General features: G+C 39.9%; 1 protein-coding gene across 50 annotated transcripts in view; it reads right to left on the bottom strand.

Moving 5' to 3' along the window:
• Positions 1 to 20,333, bottom strand: part of Dscam1 (Down syndrome cell adhesion molecule 1) — a 49,338-nt gene that overhangs the window by 10,418 nt on the left and 18,587 nt on the right. For 6 of the 50 annotated variants that reach the window (XM_069043330.1, XM_069043337.1, XM_069043347.1 and 3 more), the window contains exons 5-9: positions 15,178 to 15,307; positions 14,443 to 14,705; positions 13,810 to 14,391; positions 13,598 to 13,759; positions 22 to 309 (exon numbers count right to left, since the gene is read on the bottom strand). In XM_069043330.1, the coding sequence (XP_068899431.1) occupies positions 22 to 309; positions 13,598 to 13,759; positions 13,810 to 14,391; positions 14,443 to 14,705; positions 15,178 to 15,307 (1,425 nt within the window). Of the gene's footprint in view, positions 1 to 21; positions 310 to 1,045; positions 1,334 to 2,400; positions 2,689 to 3,041; positions 3,330 to 4,808; positions 5,097 to 5,168; positions 5,457 to 5,524; positions 5,813 to 6,274; positions 6,563 to 7,070; positions 7,359 to 10,117; positions 10,403 to 10,828; positions 11,117 to 11,184; positions 11,473 to 13,597; positions 13,760 to 13,809; positions 14,392 to 14,442; positions 14,706 to 15,015; positions 15,137 to 15,177; positions 15,308 to 15,391; positions 15,519 to 16,346; positions 16,474 to 16,508; positions 16,639 to 17,620; positions 17,745 to 17,792; positions 17,917 to 18,487; positions 18,612 to 18,752; positions 18,877 to 18,958; positions 19,086 to 19,143; positions 19,268 to 19,350; positions 19,469 to 19,692; positions 19,817 to 19,913; positions 20,035 to 20,333 lie in introns of those variants that run through there. The other 44 variants (XM_069043343.1, XM_069043336.1, XM_069043323.1 and 41 more) reach the window with 36 other exon arrangements.

The following is a 20,333-nucleotide window of genomic DNA, read 5'->3' as shown; positions in this document are numbered from 1 at the left end:
CAATATAACAAAAAAGTGTACCATAAACATCTAGAGATGCGGTATAATCGCTAGATCCGGCGCGGTTCTGAGCAGTGCACGTATAATTTCCACTTTGAACTTCTGATACAGAATCTATGAGAAGTGAACTCGCCTTTTTGCCTATGTTTGTCGTGACAACCCCGCTATGCAAATCTATAACGCCTCCTTGAAAACTCCAAGTTATGTTCAAAGGAAGATCGCCCTCTGACACCAAACATGTCACTTGAGCTGTTTGTCCAGAATGTACGGGCGAATCACCGAAACTAAACGGGGCTATGCGAGGCAAAACTGCAACACGAGAAATTACCGGTTCAGATCCGGGAAAAGGAAGGTGGTGAACAGAGATGAGACAATTAATATAGTAGCTGTGTTAACCGTTAACTAAGAGCTGCGTCTTGTATTCCGTTTCTCCAGCTTTATTCTTAGCCTTGCAAGTGTAATTGCCGGCGTTGGTATAAGATACCGATTCGATGGTCAGCATGGAACTCCTCTTTCCAACTTTGGTAGTTGATATCTCAGCATATTTATCAACGGAATTTCCATTCAGTGTCCATTCTATGACAACAGGTAGATCTCCTTCTGCTACTAAACAGTTCACTTGGGCATATTGACCGGAATGAAGAGGATTTTCTTCGAAATAAAAGGGAATGATGCGGGGTGCAACTAACGAAAAAAAAAGAGGAAATAGTGAAGGTCATGAACAATTACCCTTGACAATTAAAAGAGACGAATGACTGGCGACTCCTGCTTTATTTTCTGCGAGACAAGAATAGTTTCCGGCGTGATGTTCGTCGACCGACTCGATACTTATGACGGAAGTTTTTTTGACAAAAGAAGCAATTGTTACCCCTTGTACGTCAGTGAGAGGTTTCCCATTCAAAGTCCAAGAAAACTTGACTGGCATATCTCCCGTTGAAAGACTACATTGGACTGTGGTGGATTCGCCCAAGTAGGATGGCTCATCGCCAAATGTGAAAGGAAGCAGTTTCGGTAAAACTGGGAAAAGGAAATAGCGTGTAAGTACCGTTGACATGTAGATAAGCCGAATAGCTGACGATTCCTGCAGGATTCTTTGCAGAACACACGTACTTTCCAGAATGGTGGGCTTGGACAGAATCTATGTTCAACTGTGAGAGACGTTTGTTGGTCTGAAGTGCGGTGATACCATCGACTTGATCTAGCGAATGCCCGTTTAAAGTCCATTTTATTTCTAAAGGAAAATCGCCTTTGTTGACCATACAAAAAACGGAAATTATGTCTCCAGAATTGATGGGGTCATCACCGAAATCGAATTGAACGATGTGGGGAGGAACTGGAAGGAGAACGTAAGATAAAAGAAAGCAAACAAAGAAAACAAAATCTAAATTAATCAACCATTCACTTGCAGTTCCGTCACAAACTTCGAGCTTCCAGCTTGATTTTTTGCCAAGCAGGTGTAATTTCCTGCGTGAGTGTAAGAAACTGATTCTATTGCTAATATTGAGCTGCGTTTTCCCATTTTCGAGGTGGATATTTCGGAGAACTTTTCGATTCTTTTTTCGTTCAACATCCATTCAATCGTGATGGGCAAATCACCCTCTGATGCTAAACACGTGACTTGTACATACTGACCAGAATGAACGGGATTGTCTTCAAAGTAAAAAGGAGTTATTCGTGGTAGAACTGGAGAAGAAAATTAGGAATAAGTAAAATAAAAAATACCCTTAATAACGAGGTGAGTAGTGTAACTCGAAATCCCTGCCCTATTCGACGCCAGACATGTTACATTTCCTGCATGCCTTTCAGAAAGTGAATCGATGCTTAAAACTGAGGTTTTCTTCCCGAAACTGCCTATAGCAATTCCGTCAATTTCTTCGACAAACTTTTCATTCAACATCCATGAAAAAACAACAGGAGTGTCGCCAGATGATAAACTACATTGAACAGTCGCCGAGTCTTTAATGAACGCGGGTTCGTCTCCAAAACTGAACGGTTGAATTTTTGGCAATACTATCAAAGCAAAAAAAAATGGGTAAGAGATGGGTTGAAATCAGGATAAAAAACAACTAAAAGTAACTGTACCCTTAACGATCAAATTGGCTGTGTACGTAGAAATTCCAGCACGATTCGACGCTAGGCAAGTGTAATTGCCGGCATAATGCTCATCCACTGAGTCTATATTTAAAAGCGATGTCTTTTTGCCAAAAGAAGAAACTCCAATCCCCAAAATATCTTCAATAGGTTTGCCGTTCAAAATCCACGAAAAACTCAAGGGAAGATCGCCTTTACTGACATAACACGAAACTTGAACGCTGTCTCCTCTGTTTGCCTCTCCGTCGAAGTCAAAATGGGTAATGTGGGGTAAAACTAAGAGAAATAACGACAGTGAATTAAAAATACCGTTAACGTGTAAAATTGCTGAGTGATGTGCCGTTCCAGCCGAGTTTTTGGCGCTGCAAGTGTATTCACCAGCGTGCTCTGCTTGTACTGAGTCAATACTCAATTGACTGATGCGTTTGTTTGTGCGCATAACTGAAATCCCTTGAAAAGACTCAATGGAACGATTGCTCAAAGTCCAGACTATTGCGATAGGAAAATCCCCTTTGCTAACGGTACAAAACAAGGAAGCCATGTCTTCCGAATTGACTGGATTGTCGGTAAAATCAAAAGGTGTGATTTGAGGAGGTACTAAAACACAAGAACAATATTTTGGTGGTACCGTTGACGTGCAAAATCGCAGAATAAGCCGCTGTTCCAGCTGGGTTCTTGGCAGAACATGTGAACTCGCCCGCGTGTTCTGCTTGAACTGAATCGATGCTCAGTTGGCTGATTCTTTTGTTGGTACGCATCACTGAAATTCCTTGAACAGTATCGACTGAACGGTTATTCAACGTCCAAACTATTGCAATAGGGAAATCTCCTTTGCTGACGGTGCACGTAAGTGAAGACATATCTTCTGAATTGACTGGATCGTCGGTAAAGTCAAAGGGGATTATTTGAGGAGGTACTGTAAGGCAATACAAAAAAGGATTTGTAAATACCATTCACGTGCAAAACTGCAGAGTAAGTTGCTGTTCCAGCCGGATTCTTTGCCACACATGCAAACTCGCCGGCATGTTCGGCTTGAACAGAGTCTATACTAAGTTGAACGATTCGTTTGTTGGTGCGAAGAACACTGATTCCGTGGATATCACTTGCAGAAACATTGTTCAAAAACCAGGAAATATCAATCGGGTAATCGCCCTTGTTCACGGTGCACAAAATCGAAACCATTTCTCCAGAATTCACGGGTTCGTCGCCAAAATCGAAGTGAACAATTTGGGGTGGTACTAGGGAAAGCAAAAAACTAATGAAACAAAAAGGACAAGAACAGAAGAAAGCAAACAAAAGAGATAATGTACCATTGATGAGGAGTTCAGCGCTGTGTTCAGCTGAACCACCTTTATTCGAAGCCGTACACGTGTAAGTACCACTGTGTTGAGGTTGTAGAGAATTGATCGTCAACAAATTCGTACGACTTCCTATGAGGGTTGTAGTAACTCCTGAATTCATAGCAAAGTCTTTTCCGTTCAAAGTCCAAGTTATGTTGAGGGGAGTGTCTCCTTTACTGACGTAACAAGTGAGCTGTGTACTGTCTCCAGTGTTAGCTTCGCCTTCGAAATCAAACGGCAAGATATGGGGAAGAACTGTGGATTGCAGTTACAAAGGTACAAATTAAAAGGTGCATGAAAAGTGCATTAAATTAAAAAAACACCAATTGTACCATTGATAAAAAGAGTGGCACTGTGGGATGCTTGTCCACCTCTGTTGGAAGTCAGACATGTATATTCTCCAGAATGTTCTCTATCAACTGAATTAATATTTAACAAATTTGTCCGAGTACCGATTGGAAGAGTTGTAATCCCAGACGATGGGTGGATGGGTTTTCCGTTAAGAGTCCACGTTATATTCAAAGGAATATCTCCCTTGCTAACGTGACAATTTAATTGAACATTATCACCGGTATTCAGCTCTCCATCGAACTCAAAAGGGGTAATGTAGGGCAGTACTGTTAACAAAATGATGGTATAAGGAAAAGAGGGAATAACAAAATTAATAAATTGATCGAGATGGGTTTAATACCGTGAATATACAAGTGGGCTGAGTATGTAGCAAATCCAGCCAAATTCTCTGCCTTGCAAGTATATTCGCCTGCTTGTTCGGCACTAACAGTGTCGATACTAAGTGTGCTTAGCTTTTTGGTTACTTGGTTAACCAAAATGCCTGGTCCGTTAATTTTTACCCCGTTAAACATCCAAGTTATATTTAATGGAAGATCTCCTTTGCTAACGGAACAAGCAGCCGATACAGTCTCACCGGAATAAATTTGTTCGTCACCAAATTCGAAGGGTGAAATGACAGGAGGTACTGGAAAGGACCAATGATATTAAAACAAAGAAAAAGAAAAACGTAACAAGTCTCTAAAAATATAGATGTACCCTTCACATTCAACTGAGTCGAGTAAGTTGTAAAACCTGCGGAATTATTTGCGACACATTTGTATTCCCCTGCATTATGCGCTTGAACAGACTCAATACTCAAAGTACTCAGTCTTTTATTGACCATACTGACAACTACACCAAACTCGTTTTGAACCAACTTGTTGTTAAATTCCCAAGAAATTTTCAACGGCAAATCTCCTTTGTTGACTGAACAAGTAAGAGACACCACGTCGCCAGAATGAATAGAATCTTCACCAAAATCGAAGGGGAGAATTTGGGGTGGAACTAAAAATTGGACAGGATTAAAATCTGTTCTTGGGTAAATACCATTAACGTGCAGAAATGTGGAATATGTGGTTGCTCCAGCTCGGTTTTTCGCCAGGCATGTGTACTCTCCGATGTGCTCAGCTTGGACCGATTCTATACTCAACGTGCTAATTTTCTTGTTTACACGAATCACCGATACGGCCTCGTCGCTTTTTATTGTGACATTGTTATGAAACCATGTTATGTTAATAGGCAAATCTCCTTTGTTGATAGAACAAGTCAAAGAAGTGGAGTCTCCGGTATTAATAGGATCTTCGCCGAAATCGAAGGGTAGTATTTGAGGAGCAACTGAAAACGGTTAAAGTCTGGATGGATTAAAGGTGTAAGAAAAAATTTATGAAAAACCCTGGATTTGTGTACCATTAACGTTCAAGAAAGCTGAGTAACTAGTGGAACCGGCTGAATTTTGGGCTGTACACGTGTACTCTCCAACATGTTCCGCTTGTGCTGAATCGATGCTCAAAGTACTAATTTTCTTGCTCATTTTTAAAATGGCAATGTTTCCGTCGTTGGTCAATGTTTTGTTATTGTGCGACCAGGAAATCTGCACTGGAAGATCGCCTTTGCTGATCGTGCAAGTCAAAGAAGTCGAGTCACCAGTGTTCATGGTATCTTCGCCGAAACTAAATGGTAAAATTTGCGGGACAACTGGAAAACAATTCGGTATTTTGAGGTGGATAAAAAGAAAAAAGAAGATACAAAACATATAAAAGTACCGTTCACGAGTAATTCAGCTGAATAGGAAAATTTCCCAGCTCTGTTTTCTGCCACGCACGTGTACGTTCCTGCATGTTCAGCTTGAACGGAGTCAATACTGAGAGTACTGATTTTCTTGCCAGCGTTGCTGACAAGAATGCCATCGCTGTAGTGCACATTTTGGTTGTTGTGGTACCACGTTATGTTCACTGGTAAGTCTCCCTTGAAGACTGAACAAGTCAAAGAAGCAAGATCTCCAGAATTGACAGGTTCTTCTCCGAAATCAAAATGAAGAATTTGTGGGCCGACTATAAGAACCACCAACTAATCAAAAGTGTTGGAACTGGTGGTTAAAGGTAGGAGTGGGGAAAAGAAAATATTACTTAAAATACAACAATTATTTTACCATTAACGCGCAAATAAGCAGAAAAACTGCTTCTCCCAGCTTTGTTTTCTGCTATACATGTGTAGGTACCTACATGTTCAGCTTGGACAGAATCGATAGTCAAAGAACTGACTTTCTTGCCAACCTTAGAAATTAAAATTCCATCATGATGTCCCGCGGATTTATTGTTGTGGAGCCATGTAATAGTAATTGGCAAGTCGCCTTTGTACACAGAACATTGTAAAGAAGCGAGATCGCCGGAGTTTACAGATTCTTCTCCAAAATCAAAGGGTAAGATTTGGGGTGCAACTGGAATAAACCGATTTTTCTGGATATCATTGCAAGGACATTCATAGGTTATTACGAATTGCAAATTAAAATATACCATTCACATTTAAAACAGTCGAATAACTAGTCTTTCCAGCTTTATTTTCAGCCAAACACGTATAAGATCCTTTGTGTTCTTCTTGGACTGAATCTATGGTCAATGAACTGACTTTTTTGCTCACTTTAGAAATCATAATTCCGTCGTTATGTCCAATGGTGTCATTATTATGCAACCAAGTAATTTTGATTGGTAAGTCGCCTTTGTACACTGTACATTGCAAGGAAGCCACATCCCCAGAGTTTACAGATTCCTCACCAAAGTCAAAATGTAAAATTTGTGGGGCAACTGCAATATCAAATTACTAAACACCCCTAAACGTAACAAACCAAGAGTTTCCACAGAAGATGCGAGGCCCATGTTTAACCAACCTAACAATTTACTTTGCTTCCAATCCGATGAAAGGGTAAGGTTGGGTGTAAAAGTGATCAACAAAATTTTAAACTAAATGTGCGACATATCAATACCATTAACACGTAAGGTGGAGGATTGTCGGCCTTCTCCAGCCGCGTTAGTTGCCACACAACTATATTCTCCCGCGTTTTCCGCTTGTACAGATTCGATGCTCAAAGTACTCAGTCTCTTGTTGACAAGACTGACCACAACACCATTTCCGTTATCGACAGTTCTCCCATTGAAAATCCAGAATATTGTCAAGGGTAAATCACCTTTGCTGATTGAACACGAAGCGGACGTCATATCACCGGAGTTGAATTGTTCGTCGCCGAAATCAAAGGGTAAAATTTGCGGTGGGACTGGGAAGGAAAACCAAATCAAATCAAATCAAAAACAATACCGTTCACGTTCAGATATGTGGAAAAATCGGCAATTCCGGCCTTGTTCTCTGCGATACATCTATATTCTCCAGTGTGATGAGCTTGTACTGATTCTATAGTAAGTTGACTGACCCTTTTGTTGGTGCTGACGATTGTTATACCATCGAATTGATCTAGTGGGTGATTTTTGAGAGTCCAGCGGATAGCAATCGGAAAATCTCCCTTACTAACCGCGCAAGTGGCAATAACGAGTTCACCTGAATTGACGGCTTCGTCTCCAAAATCGAAAGGATGTATTTGGGGTGGGACTGGAAATTATAAAAAGTCCTACAAAATGTACAAAACACAGCTATGCAATGAGTTAGGCGTTAGGTACCGTTAACATTCAAAATGGCTGAGTAACTTGCAGAACCGGCTCTGTTCACGGCAATACACGTGAAGTGTCCTGAATGCAGCGCTTCTAGAGATTCTATGCTCAAGCTGCTTATTCTCTTGTTGATCTGTGAAATGGTGATTCCAGGAAATTCGTGTATGGGTTTATTGTTAAGGACCCATGTGATAGTTATGGGGAAGTCGCCTTTAATTACCGCGCATTGAGTTGTTGTCATGTCACCAGAATTGGCGGGTTCTTCTCCAAAGTCGAAAGGCATGATTTGAGGAAGTACTGAATATCGAGAGTCAAAATTAGTCGCTTTGAAGAAATTGGCGGGAAGAGGAAGACACCGTTTTAAAAAAGACAAAAGAGGCACCATAGAAGGTCGAGAGGACAGGAAAAAAAAGGAAAAATATCTCTAAACAGAATAATACCGTTAACGTTTAAATACGTAGAAAACTCAGCAAATCCAGCTTTGTTTTCTGCGATACATTTGAATTCTCCTGCATGATGGGCTTGAACTGATTCTATGGTAAGCTGACTTGCCCTTTTGTTGGTATTCATAGTAGTTATGCCGTCAAAATTCTCAAGTGGTTGATTATTCAGGGTCCAACGTATTTTAATTGGAAAGTCGCCTTTTGTTACCGCGCAAATGGCTATGATGACATCACCAGAATTTATCGTGTCATCTCCAAAATCAAATGGATGAATCTGGGGTGGTACTGGAAAGTTGTACAAAGGATTTATAAAAACGTTCGAACTACCTCTGCAAACGAGAAGGCTAGTACCAAAAAATAAAAGGATGACGTAGTGGGAGAAAATAATAAGTAAAAAATGACAAATTAATGTGTAAAAATACCGTTAACGTTCAAAAACGTGGCAAATTCAGCAACACCAGCTTTATTTTCTGCAATGCATTTATATTCTCCTCTGTGATAATCTTGGACAGATTCTATTGTCAGCTGACTAGCTCTTTTGTTGGCGTTCACAGCGGTTATACCATCGTACTGGGTAATTTGCTTGTTATCGAAAGTCCAATGAATTTTAAGAGGTAAATCACCTTTCGTTACGAGACAGGTTGTCATAATAATATCACCGGAATTAATGGCTTCTTGTCCAAAATCAAAAGGATTAATTTGAGGTGGAACTATAAAATTAAAAAATTGTGAAAATAAGTGGATAATTTTCACGCAAGTTACATAAATACGAGTAGTAACATAAGTGTCTATCTGTAATCAGTTTAGGTGGAAAAAATCTGGGTTGATTGATGTAAGGAACCATAAGCAAAAGAAAAACATTCAAATAATAATTGTCATGTAAAATACCATTAACGTTTAAAAATGTTGCAAATTCAGCAACACCTGCCCTATTTTCTGCGACACATTTATATTCTCCTCTGTGATAATCCTGGACAGACTCTATTGTTAACTGACTGGCTCTTTTATTAGTGTTCACAGCAGTTATACCGTCGAACTGATTAATTTGTTTATTATCGAAAGTCCAGTGAATTTTGACAGGTAAATCACCCTTCATTACAAAACAGCTGGTCATAACGACATCCCCAGAATTAATGGCTTCTTCTCCGAAATCAAAGGGATGAACTTGAGGTGGAACTATAATGTTAAATAAACTGCGAAAATAAGTAGGTATATAATTTTCACGGAAATTATATAAATTGTGACATAAATGTTTGTCTGTAGTCGGCTTAGGTGGTGAAAAATCTGGGTTGATGTAAGGGATCATAAGCAAAGAAAAAACAATTAAATAGGTGTCAAAAATTGGAAATATTATGTAAAATACCATTAACGTTTAAAAATGTTGCAAATTCAGCAACACCTGCCCTATTTTCTGCAACACATTTATATTCTCCTCTGTGATAATCTTGGACAGATTCTATTGTTAGCTGACTGGCTCTTTTATTCGTATTCATGGCAGTTATACCGTCGAACTCATTAATTTGTTTATTATCGAAAGTCCAGTGGATTTTAATAGGTAAATCACCCTTCATGACGAGACAGTTGGTCATAATGATATCACCAGAATTAATGGCTTCTTCTCCAAAATCAAAAGGATGAATTTGAGGTGGAACTACAAAATTAAATCAATTGTGGAAATATAAATTACAAAAACTGTAACTGTTTATGTCCATCTCAAGTCAACTTTGACGGAAAAAATATGTTGCGGATGTAAGGAACCAAAAGCAAAAAAACAACATTCAATCAGGTGTTTAAAAATAATAAGAAACACTATTAAGGTGTGTAATATGCGAAATACCATTAACGTTTAAAAACGCTGAATATTCTGCGAGGCCAGCGTCATTCTTTGCGATACATTTATACCCTCCTCGGTGATGCGCCTGTACCGATTCAATCGTAAGTTGACTCGCCCGTTTGTTGGTATTCATAACAGCAACACCATCGAACTGATTAAACGGTTTATCATTTAAAGTCCAGTGGATTTCAATCGGCATGTCGCCCTTAGTTACTACGCAAGTGGTAATGATAATATCACCAGAATTTACCGCTTCTTCACCGAAATCAAAAGGATGAATTTGGGGTGGAACTGAAAAACGGAAAAATCTCACAGAAGAAGTAGCACCAAATTTGCACAATAACGTTTGTCAGAAAGGGAGGGCAAAACTTTGGGAAGGATGAAAGACAAATGCATAAAAATTCAAATGGTACACAAAACTACCGTTAACGTTCAGATGTGCAGAGAATTCGGTAACGCCGGCTTTATTTTCTGCTATGCATCTATATTCTCCTACGTGATGATCTTGAGCTGATTCTATGGTGAGCTGACTGGCTCGCTTATTATTCATAATGGCGATGCTATCAAAATCACTGAGTGGTTGATTGTTGAGTGTCCAACGAATCTTAATAGGAAAATCACCTTTAGTTACTGCACAAGTGGCAATAACGGCGTCGCCGGAATTGATCGATTCATCTCCGAAATCGAAAGGATGTATTTGGGGTGGGACTGGAAAACCAAAGCAAGCTCTAACAGAAACAAAGCTAGACTACACTAGTTTAAGACAAGCCAAATACCGTTCACATTTAAAACGGCAGAATAGCTGACAAATCCGGCCTTATTTACAGCAATGCAAGTAAAATTTCCTGAATGTAGTGCTTCCACTGAATCTATACTTATTGTGCTTATTCTCTTGTTAATTTGGGATACAGTGACACCGGGAATGTCGTTTACAAACCGATTATTGAATTTCCAGGTTATTGTTATGGGAAAATCCCCTTTGGTGACGGCACACTGAGTCGTAGCCATGTCACCAGAATTGACGGATTCTTCGCCAAACGCAAAAGGTACGATTTGGGGTGGTACTAGAAGTCATTGGAAAAAAAAATTAGGAAAGGAATGCAAAAAGCTTCAACAAACAACTAAAACGTTCACCGTTTACTCGCAAATACGACGAGAAACTCGTATTGCCCGCTTTGTTCGAAGCGACGCAACTGTATTCTCCTGCGTGGTGAGCTTGAACATCGTCAATGGTCAACTGACTGACTCTTTTTTTCGTTTGCATTATGTTGACGCCTTCGACATTATCAACTGAGCGTCCGTTCAGTTTCCAAAAAATCTTCACGGGCAGATCACCTTTTATGACAGCGCAGTTAACAATGGCCATGTCTCCAGAATTGACTGATTCATCACCGAATTCGAATGGATGGATTTGTGGGGAAACTATAAACAACACGGGAATACAAAAACTAAGGGGAAGGCAAAAGCAACTTTAAATTCTAGTTAGATACCGTTGACGTATAAAGTGGCGGAATGAGTGATCGTCCCCGCTTTATTTTGGGCAGTACACACATACTCTCCGGCATGTTTCGCTTCCACAGAGTCTATACTCAAAGCGCTTATTTTTTTGCTCAGGTGACCCACTGTGATGCCATCCACATGCTCGACGGGTTGTCCATTCACACTCCATCTTATGTTCATAGGAAAATCTCCCTTAGTCACTACACAATTCACAGTTGCTACATCACCAGAATTCGTTGCCGCTTCACCAAAATCGAAAGGAACTATCTGAGGTGGCACTAGATAAATTCAGTAATCAGTGGAGATAAATAAAGGGTAACATACCTAAACTAGTAATAAAATAATGATGCGTTACGTATTAAAGTGAACAGGAAAAAACTTGGAAAAAGGTGGTTATCCAGAAAATAAAAACAAAAAAGAAATGCGCTACGCAAATGTACCGTTAATGACCAGTGAGGTTACAAAAGCATCTGTGGCAGCTGAATTGCTTGCCAGACAACTGTAATTGCCGACGTGATTTCTCTGGACGTTGTCTATGCTCAACGTACTGACTCGTTTTGATACTCTGTTAATTCCGATGCCTTCGTCTTGTGCTACGGGTTTTCCGTTTAAAGTCCAAGTGATGTTCAGAGGGTAATCTCCTTTTGAAACAGTACACTGTACCGAAACACCATCTCCTTCGTTAACAGAATCTTCGCCGAAATCGAACGGGATAATTTGAGGAGGAACTGGACACAAGAAAAATGTGATTCAAAAAGTACCGTTTATATTCAAAACAGCAGAAAACGTTGCGCTTCCTGCGGGGTTAGAAGCAAAGCAAGTGAAACGTCCCGCATGTTCTGCTTGTGCAGAGTCAATTGTCAACATGCTAACGCGTTTCAAATGACTGATGATGATGCCGTGAGTTCCATCCACGGTTTTATTATTTAACGTCCAAGTGATGTTTAATGGATTGTCGCCTTTGGAAACGGTACACTGAAGCGAAACCGTGTCCCCTTCGTTGACAGCGTCCTCGCCGAAATCAAATGGTAAAATCTGAGGTGGAACTAGAAAAATCGTGGATAATTGAAGGAAAGGAGTGCATCACAATTATGCAAAAGACAGTAAAAGGGTGTACCGTTAACATTCAGGTAAGCTGAATAGCTAGTTGAACCAGCAAGATTAGCCGCTGTACAAGTGTACTTTCCAGCATGGACCGCCTGTACCGAATCTATACTGAGACTACTAAACCTTTTCATTTTCATGACAGTAATTCCATCATTCTGTCCGACAGGAAAACTATTGAGGGTCCAAGTAAGATTCAAAGGCGAGTCTCCCTTTGACACTGTGCACTGTATTGAAACAGTTTCTCCGGAATTGACGGGTTCATCCCCAAACGTAAACGGAAATATTTGAGGAGATACTGAAGATTATCGGTATGGGTAAATACACAAGGGTCGACTTATAAAATTAAAAATAAAACTAAGAACAACAAAACGACATGACAATACCGTTAACATCTAGAAAGGCAACGTATTTGGATTTTCCAGCTGCGTTCGTAACAACACAATCATATTCCCCCTTGTGGTGGGACTCCACTGAATTAATGTTAAGAATACTAGCTTGACTACCGAAGGAAGAGATCGAAATTCCTCGCGTGTGATGTGTAATGTGTCTGCCGTTAAAAAACCATTTGATTTTAAGGGGACGATCGCCTTTGGGAACGTAACACGTCAAAACGGCTGTATCGCCGGCATTTAATGGACCATCGAACTGAAAAGGACTTATAATAGGTGCCACTGTAAAAAAAATTCAACGGGACAAAATAACACATGGGCCTCTTCTGTGAAATGTATATAACAAATAAACAATACCAAAAATGAGTTTGTTACAAATGGTGAATTTGAGCTGGAATAAAAGCATGAATCTACACTCACGGCTTACCTTACACTGGAACCCTACGGTCTGAAAGAAACACAACATCTTAATAACAAATATGTTTGCCGCCAGTAACAATTGAAAACGACATTAAAGCACCCGACGAAACTGTAATTTCACGTCATGTGTGGACAACTATAAACATTAAAATTTACACCTCTGTCACTGCCACACGTTTAATCTTTCCCACAATAACCTACAAAGAATTAAATTAGGTCAGTTCAAACTCCTCAATAACAAGTGAGTAAACGAACGATTTGCAATTTTCCTCTCGTTTGAATTAATGAAAGAGTGTTGGAACAGCTGCTATAAATTGCGTCGATTGAGTCACACTTTCTTCCTCTGAGACGCCACGTTATTGTCATTTGGGCGTTACAATTTTGCACGTGTTATCCTTCTGTGACAGTTTAATATCATATGTTCTTAAAACTTTTTCGATCTTTCGTGTGGCAGCGACTATCATGCCGAACAAAAATCTGTACTCACCCATTACTTGAACTTCGAGAGAGCCTCTGGCACTGTACCCTTGCGAATTCTTGGCGACGCAGTCGTATGTTGCTTGATCAGATGCACGTTCGACATTTTCAATTATGAGAGTGCCGTTAGGGAACACTTTTTGCTTCCTATTGATTGGTAACAGTCTTCCGTCTGGAAAAACTCAATATATTAAAGTATCTCTACGAGAAAAACCAACAAACCTCTTTCCCAGACGACAGTTTCTACGGGATGACCGGCGAACGGACAATGAACGATGAGAGTGCCACCTGCTACGATCGCTTGTTTTTCCATGGACCTCACGAAAGGCAATCCGTAGACGTTAATTCTGGCTGAGTGATCGGCTGATCCTACTTTACTGCTAGCGACACATCTGTAAAGTCCACCGTCGTTGGTGTGAATGGCAGTGATGTTCAGGTGCGAAACTACGTCTCCGTTAACGGTTACGTATTGTCCTATCTGGTTTCTCTCGCTGTTGGACAACCTCCTTCCGTACAATTCCCAAGTAATTTCAGGAGTGGGATTTCCTGAGGCTATGCATTTCATGAAAACGGAATTGCCAGGTTGTACTGTTTCTTCGTTGAAAGCGTGCCGAATCTGTGGTGGTTCGAAACGTCCGCCCAATTTCAATTCGGCGATAGCTTCGGCGCTTTCCTGGTCGTTTCTGATGAAACATTGATACATTCCTTTATCCTCTTTTCTGACAGATTCGATACGCAAAACGGCATCAGTGTGGTCGATCGGGTGGCCATCTTTCAACCAATTTATTGTTTTGATTGGGTTTCCTACGGGGTTGCACATTAATTAAATATTAAATTGGTTTACAAACAACCCACCTTCGAAATTACAAGTAAAAACGGCGGGTCTTCCAAAATCAATAGTCTGGACTTGCGGTTCAATCTTCGCCTTTAGGGGAGCGGTGACGGTTAAAACAGTTTCAACACTTTCGCCACCGACGGAATTATTCACGACGCACAAGTATTTTCCGGAGTCTTCGACCCGAGCTTCCCGAATGATGAGAGTTCCGGCGACTTGCTTTACTCTATCGTTCAAAGTCACGGCTTGCTTGCGAGTGGTTCCTTCGACGAATTTGTACCACCTGTAACAAAAGAAAAGAACAATAGTAAATGAGGAAACAAAAACAACATGTACTTCATTAAAATAAAACCCAGAAGCTTCTACTAATTGGTGAGGATGGCCTTTACCTAAACAGTGGAACGGGAAAAGATTGAGCAGGGCAGAAAGCCACAGCTGTTTCGTTTAATTTTGATACCCTAATGTCAATCGTTCGGGAAATTAGTTGGGGCCTAACGAATCCCTTCGGTTCTGGAAAATCAGAAAATAACAATAGAAGAAACAGTACCTGATTGTCGGAATCCCCCCCCCCCCTTTCTCTGTCTTAACAGTACCTTTTTATCGGCGCCGGAAATGATTGCGCATCGCATAGAAGAGCGATGTCGTGAGAACTGTGACCGATTTTCTTATTTAAACCGTCTCCCGAAATTTTTGGGGCAGTGAGACCAGTGGGTTCTATAAGAAAAACGAGATAGGTAAAAGAAATGGGTCAGTACCTGAACTTGGGAATAGGATAACCGGAAACTTCGCACGTTATTACGATATCTTGGTTCAAAGGTACGTCGATGACTATGCTACCATCTATTTTGCGACCAGACGATTTTGGAGGTACGTTGTTCGTCGGTTCTATGGAAAAGTTTATTTTAAGAATGTAAAACGGGGAAGGGTAACACATTACTAAACTAACTTGGATGTGTACATCAAACTTACTTAAATACCGGATATGGAAAACCAACAACGGGACACAAAATTACACCGTCGCTTTTTTCTGGAAAAGCTGTAATCTTCCATGGAGTTTTCTCACCCACAAGTTTTGGTGGTAAATTATTAGTGGGTTCTGAAAAGAACCAGCAATTAGGATTCTGGAGGTACACAACAGACGTGTCAACAAGCCAAATGTGATAGAATAAAAAAGCAGACCAAACTAAACAATGCAGAATCCCTATGCTGGTTCATGCAAACTACTTACCTTTTCAGTTGCCCGAACAAAATTAATTAAGCTACTCACATATATCTAGGCACCGGATAACCGGTAACTTGACAAGTTAACCAAGCAGTATTGTTTTCATCGACCAGAAGAACTTTCCAACCCTCAAACTTTTCACCGTCTCTTTTCGGTGCCACGTTACTAGTTGGTTCTATAAAGAAAAATGGATCCAAAAAGTAGGTACTCCAAGAACGAACTAATCAAATGGGCCTTTCAAAATTTTCGGATGGTTGACAGTTAAATTTACTTACATGTATCTAGGTACAGGATACCCTGTAACCTGACATGTCAACCAGGATGTACCCCCATTTGGGACATTTAGAATTTGATGACCTTCGAATCGTTCTAGATCCTTTTTTGGAGGTACATTATTTGTTGGCTCTGGAAATTTCGAGGAATAACAGGAGACAAACAAACACCAACGAGCACTTTCAAAGGGGCAACCGTAAAGAGGATAAAAGAGTTTTATTAAAGAACTTACATGTAACGTGGTACAGGGTACCCGCTCACTTGACAAGTTAACCACGCAACACCGCCATTCAAAACGTTTAAAACACGCCATCCTCCAAATTCTGCTCCGACTTTTTTTGGAGGTACATTATTTGTAGGTTCTGTAATTGTTTAAAACAAACAATCTCAAATTACGGCATGCCAAAAAGAAATAATTAAAGTAAGTACCTAAATAAAGGTACGGGAAATGCCACGACTGGACACATTAAAAAAATCGTTTCCGTCACGTTATCCGAAACCAATGTGAAACCAAATTTCTTGTCTAATGCTTTGGGAGCGATATTATTTGTTGGTTCTGTAAAAACAGATAATTTCATACAGTAAATTTACCTGTATAAAGGAACTGGGTAACCCACTACATCACAAGTAAGAAAAGCTGTTTTGTTTCGCGGGTGAATAAATATAACCCCTCCTTCGTATTTTCTGCCGGGAACTTTAGGAGCAATCTTTCCCGTAGGTTCTAGAAGTTATCAACACAGTCAGGAAAAATAAAAGGAATGTCAAAGACGGTAGGGTACCCTCAACAGTATACTTTGAAGACTTTTGCACTTTAGGTACAGTTGTCCCGCAATATTCAGGGAAACAAGTATAAATAAAAATGCGAAATGGAGAAGACTGTAGGAAAACATTCTACTTACATATATCTAGGTACGGGAAAACCAGTAACTTGACATGTCAACCAAGCAATTTTGGAAAGAGGTACATCAACAATTTGATGACCTTCGAATCTTTCAAAATCCTTCTTTGGTGGTACATTATTTGTAGGTTCTAGAATACAAGGTGAAGAACAATATTTCATTGCTTGTACTGAGTGCAACAACCTAACTTCGAGTATTCGAAAGAACGATTAAATACAATGATGCCATGCTAATAAAAATAATACTGTTTACAAGTACCTAAACAAAGGAACGGGAAAGGCGACAACCGGGCACATCAGAAAAACAGTGTCTTTCACATCGGTCATTACTAAAGTAAAACCTATTTTCTTGTCTATAGCTTTTGGAGCTATATTATTCGTAGGTTCTGTAAAAATAATGATACCACCTGATAATTTGAATTTACCTGTATAAAGGAACAGGGTAACCCACAACATCGCACGTCAGGAAGCTAGTTTTATTTTGAGGACGAATCAAAATTTTTCCTCCGTCGTATTTTTGACCGGGAACTTTTGGGGCAATTTTTCCAGTAGGTTCTACAATAGCAAAACCTCGATTAGGCTGAGAGGGAAAAAAGGATAGGATACCCTTGCCTAAACAGCGAATAAATTATTACCTATAAATCGGAGCGGGAAAACCTTGCGCTGCACACAGAAGCGGTACGGTTTGTCCCATTGGAGTGAGATTTTTAAGACCGGATATTGACTTGTCTTTAGCAGTAGGTGCAACACTCGTTTGGGGTTCTGTTTCAAATACAAAGAATAAGCGACAAAAACTGCCATCTACCTGAACAAGGGTGCAGGATATCCTTGCGCTTGACACAATAAACCAAATCCTAAACCAACTGATCTAATGTACGTCGAACTGACTGCGTCGTTTGAAAATGCAGGAGCCTTAGACCCTATCGGTTCTAAAGGGATCAAAAAACATAGTTTTAATGTCATGCAACGCTACATACCTGAATAAAGGGGCAGGTTGAGCTTGTGCTGGGCATAATAAAGAAAAACTCTGTCTCTGATGTCTATCAAACGTAAACGATTTTGAATCCGAAGGAAATGTTGGAGGTTTCGAAGCTACCGGTTCTGTATTAAAATAGTATTAACAGAACAATGAATTAGATGACATACCTAAAATGTGGTATAGGATAGGCTTGCGCTTGGCATAAAAGGCCAAAACTGTGACCAACAGCGCGAGTATAGGATGTACTTGTGGCGTCACTAGGAAAAGTTGGAGCTTTGAAGCCGATTGGTTCTAATCGGAAGATACAGAATAACTTTAATGGACAGCGACATAATCAAAATACCTGAACATTGGAACTGGCAGAGCTTGAGCAGGGCAAAGCAGAACAAAACCATGACCTTGATGCACTTCATACGAAAAACTTTTCGACGTTGACGAAAAAGAAGGAGCCTTAAGGCCGACTGGCTCTAATGTAACAAATATCAGAAAATAACTTGTTTACTCTAAAAATGAATACCTGAATGATGGGAAGGGGAATGCTTGAGCTGGACATAAAAGAGTAAAGCTGTGTCCCAATTCTCTGCGATATCCCAACATTTGCAAATCATTTGAAAACGTGGGAGCTTTCGATCCAATGGGCTCTAATAGTTTAACAAAAATGCAAACAGTATGTTAAGAAGTCTAGACAATCACCTGAATGATGGTACTGGAAATCCTTGAGCTTGACAGAACACTGGTATTTCAGAATCTGCCTCTCTCTCGACATATTTGAATTTAGAATCTGCTAATAATTTAGGAGCACGAGTTCCGACGGGCTCTAAATCAATAAACGACCATTAAAAAGGTGTAAATGACGAATTTTCTTTGTAATTGATCACATCATATTTCGAATGCGACGATACTTTTGGTAATGTACTACTGATGGGTTCTATGTTGAAAACGAACGTTTATTTAATACCTTATAGATGGGACAGGGTATGCTTGCGCTGGGCACAATAGCGTCACGCTATTTCCTTGTAGGCTTTCAAATGCGTGACTCTTATCCATTGTTGGAAATTTCGGCTTAACACTACCAACAGGTTCTACAAAAAATCGATCAAAACACCGCTGACCGCCTGAACATTTAGGATAAGGTTTCACGAAAACGATCGAATATTTAAGTACCTGTAGCTTGGAACAGGAAAAGATTGTGCCGGACATAACAACGTGGAACTACCATCGATGATTCCTTCCAGAGTCTGAATCTTGGAAATACCGGCTGTCAGTCGTGGTGCAACACTTCCGACGGGTTCTGATCGAGAGGAAAAAAATACTAGTACACACCGATTTTCCGAAATTTCAATTATTACCTGAATCTGGGCACGGGAAATGCTTGAAACGGGCATAGAAGAGTTAAATTGGACTCGAGTTTATCCAGAACGGTTCTCGATTGATCACCGGAAGTTAATTTAGGGGGAACACTTCCGACAGGTTCTGCGAAAATTTCAAAAATTATGGCAGAGTGGTACCATTGCTTCAAAAACACGTTTGGAAAGACATCCTTGCTACCAAATTACCTGTAAAGTGGTGCAGGAAATGCTTGTGCCGGACACAAAATTGCAAAACTGTGACCACTGACGTAAGTGTCGACAGTAGGAAATTTTGGTATGTTAGGTCTGACACTTCCTACCGGTTCTAGACAAAAATGCGAAATATTAGGAGTGAATTACCTGTGTAAAGGGACAGGAAACGCTTGCGCAGGACAAAGTAATGTAATCGTAGAGTTACTTTTCGATTCGAAACCACGTAAATTATCAGTTGCTGGAAATTTCGGCAACACACTTCCAATCGGTTCTAATAAGAGAAATGATATTTCAAAGTACGTCTTTTCTTTGGGCAATTTCAAAATAAAACATTACCTGTATCTAGGTACTGGAAAAGCTTGGGCTGGACAAAGAAGGGTGAGACTTTCCCCTAAATGACCTTTGAAAGTTCTAGATATGTCAGTTGTAGGAAACTTAGGTAAGACGCTGCCGATTGGTTCTATTAAAAATGGAAAATTAAAAGAAAATAAACGTTAAAGTGGTACCCGATGTTGGAATAAGAACATTTTCGATCGTGCTTAAAATAAACCAAATACCTTGTAAGAGGTACGGGATATCCTTGGGCTGGACACAACAAATTAAGACTACTGTTTACTGAATATATGTATTCCTTTCTGGTTTCCAACGGAAATTTTGGAAGAACGCTTCCGACTGGTTCTAAAATAGATCAAAACAAACCTTACCAAAAAGAATAATAATTTCGGCCAATGGACAACACTCATTTACGCACTGGAAACTTACCTTAACAGACACAAAATAATACCCTCTAAAATTGGATCATCTGGGGCCAGGGTACCCAAAACAATAACGAAAAAGTACAAACCTGTGACAGCCTCAAAAAGACAACTGAACGTCTCAGTATGCTTCAAGGGAAAAATAAAAGGGAATATTGGATAAAAGGACAGGTACTGTTGTTCTTAACATATTAACTTTTTCAAAAATTTTGAAAGTGCCCG

This window comes from Tenebrio molitor, chromosome 3 (assembly GCF_963966145.1).
Source record: "Tenebrio molitor chromosome 3, icTenMoli1.1, whole genome shotgun sequence".
Taxonomy (NCBI): Eukaryota; Metazoa; Arthropoda; class Insecta; order Coleoptera; family Tenebrionidae; genus Tenebrio; species Tenebrio molitor.
The sequence above is the reverse complement of the archived record's forward strand: the minus strand, read 5'-3'. Positions and strand labels throughout refer to the sequence as shown.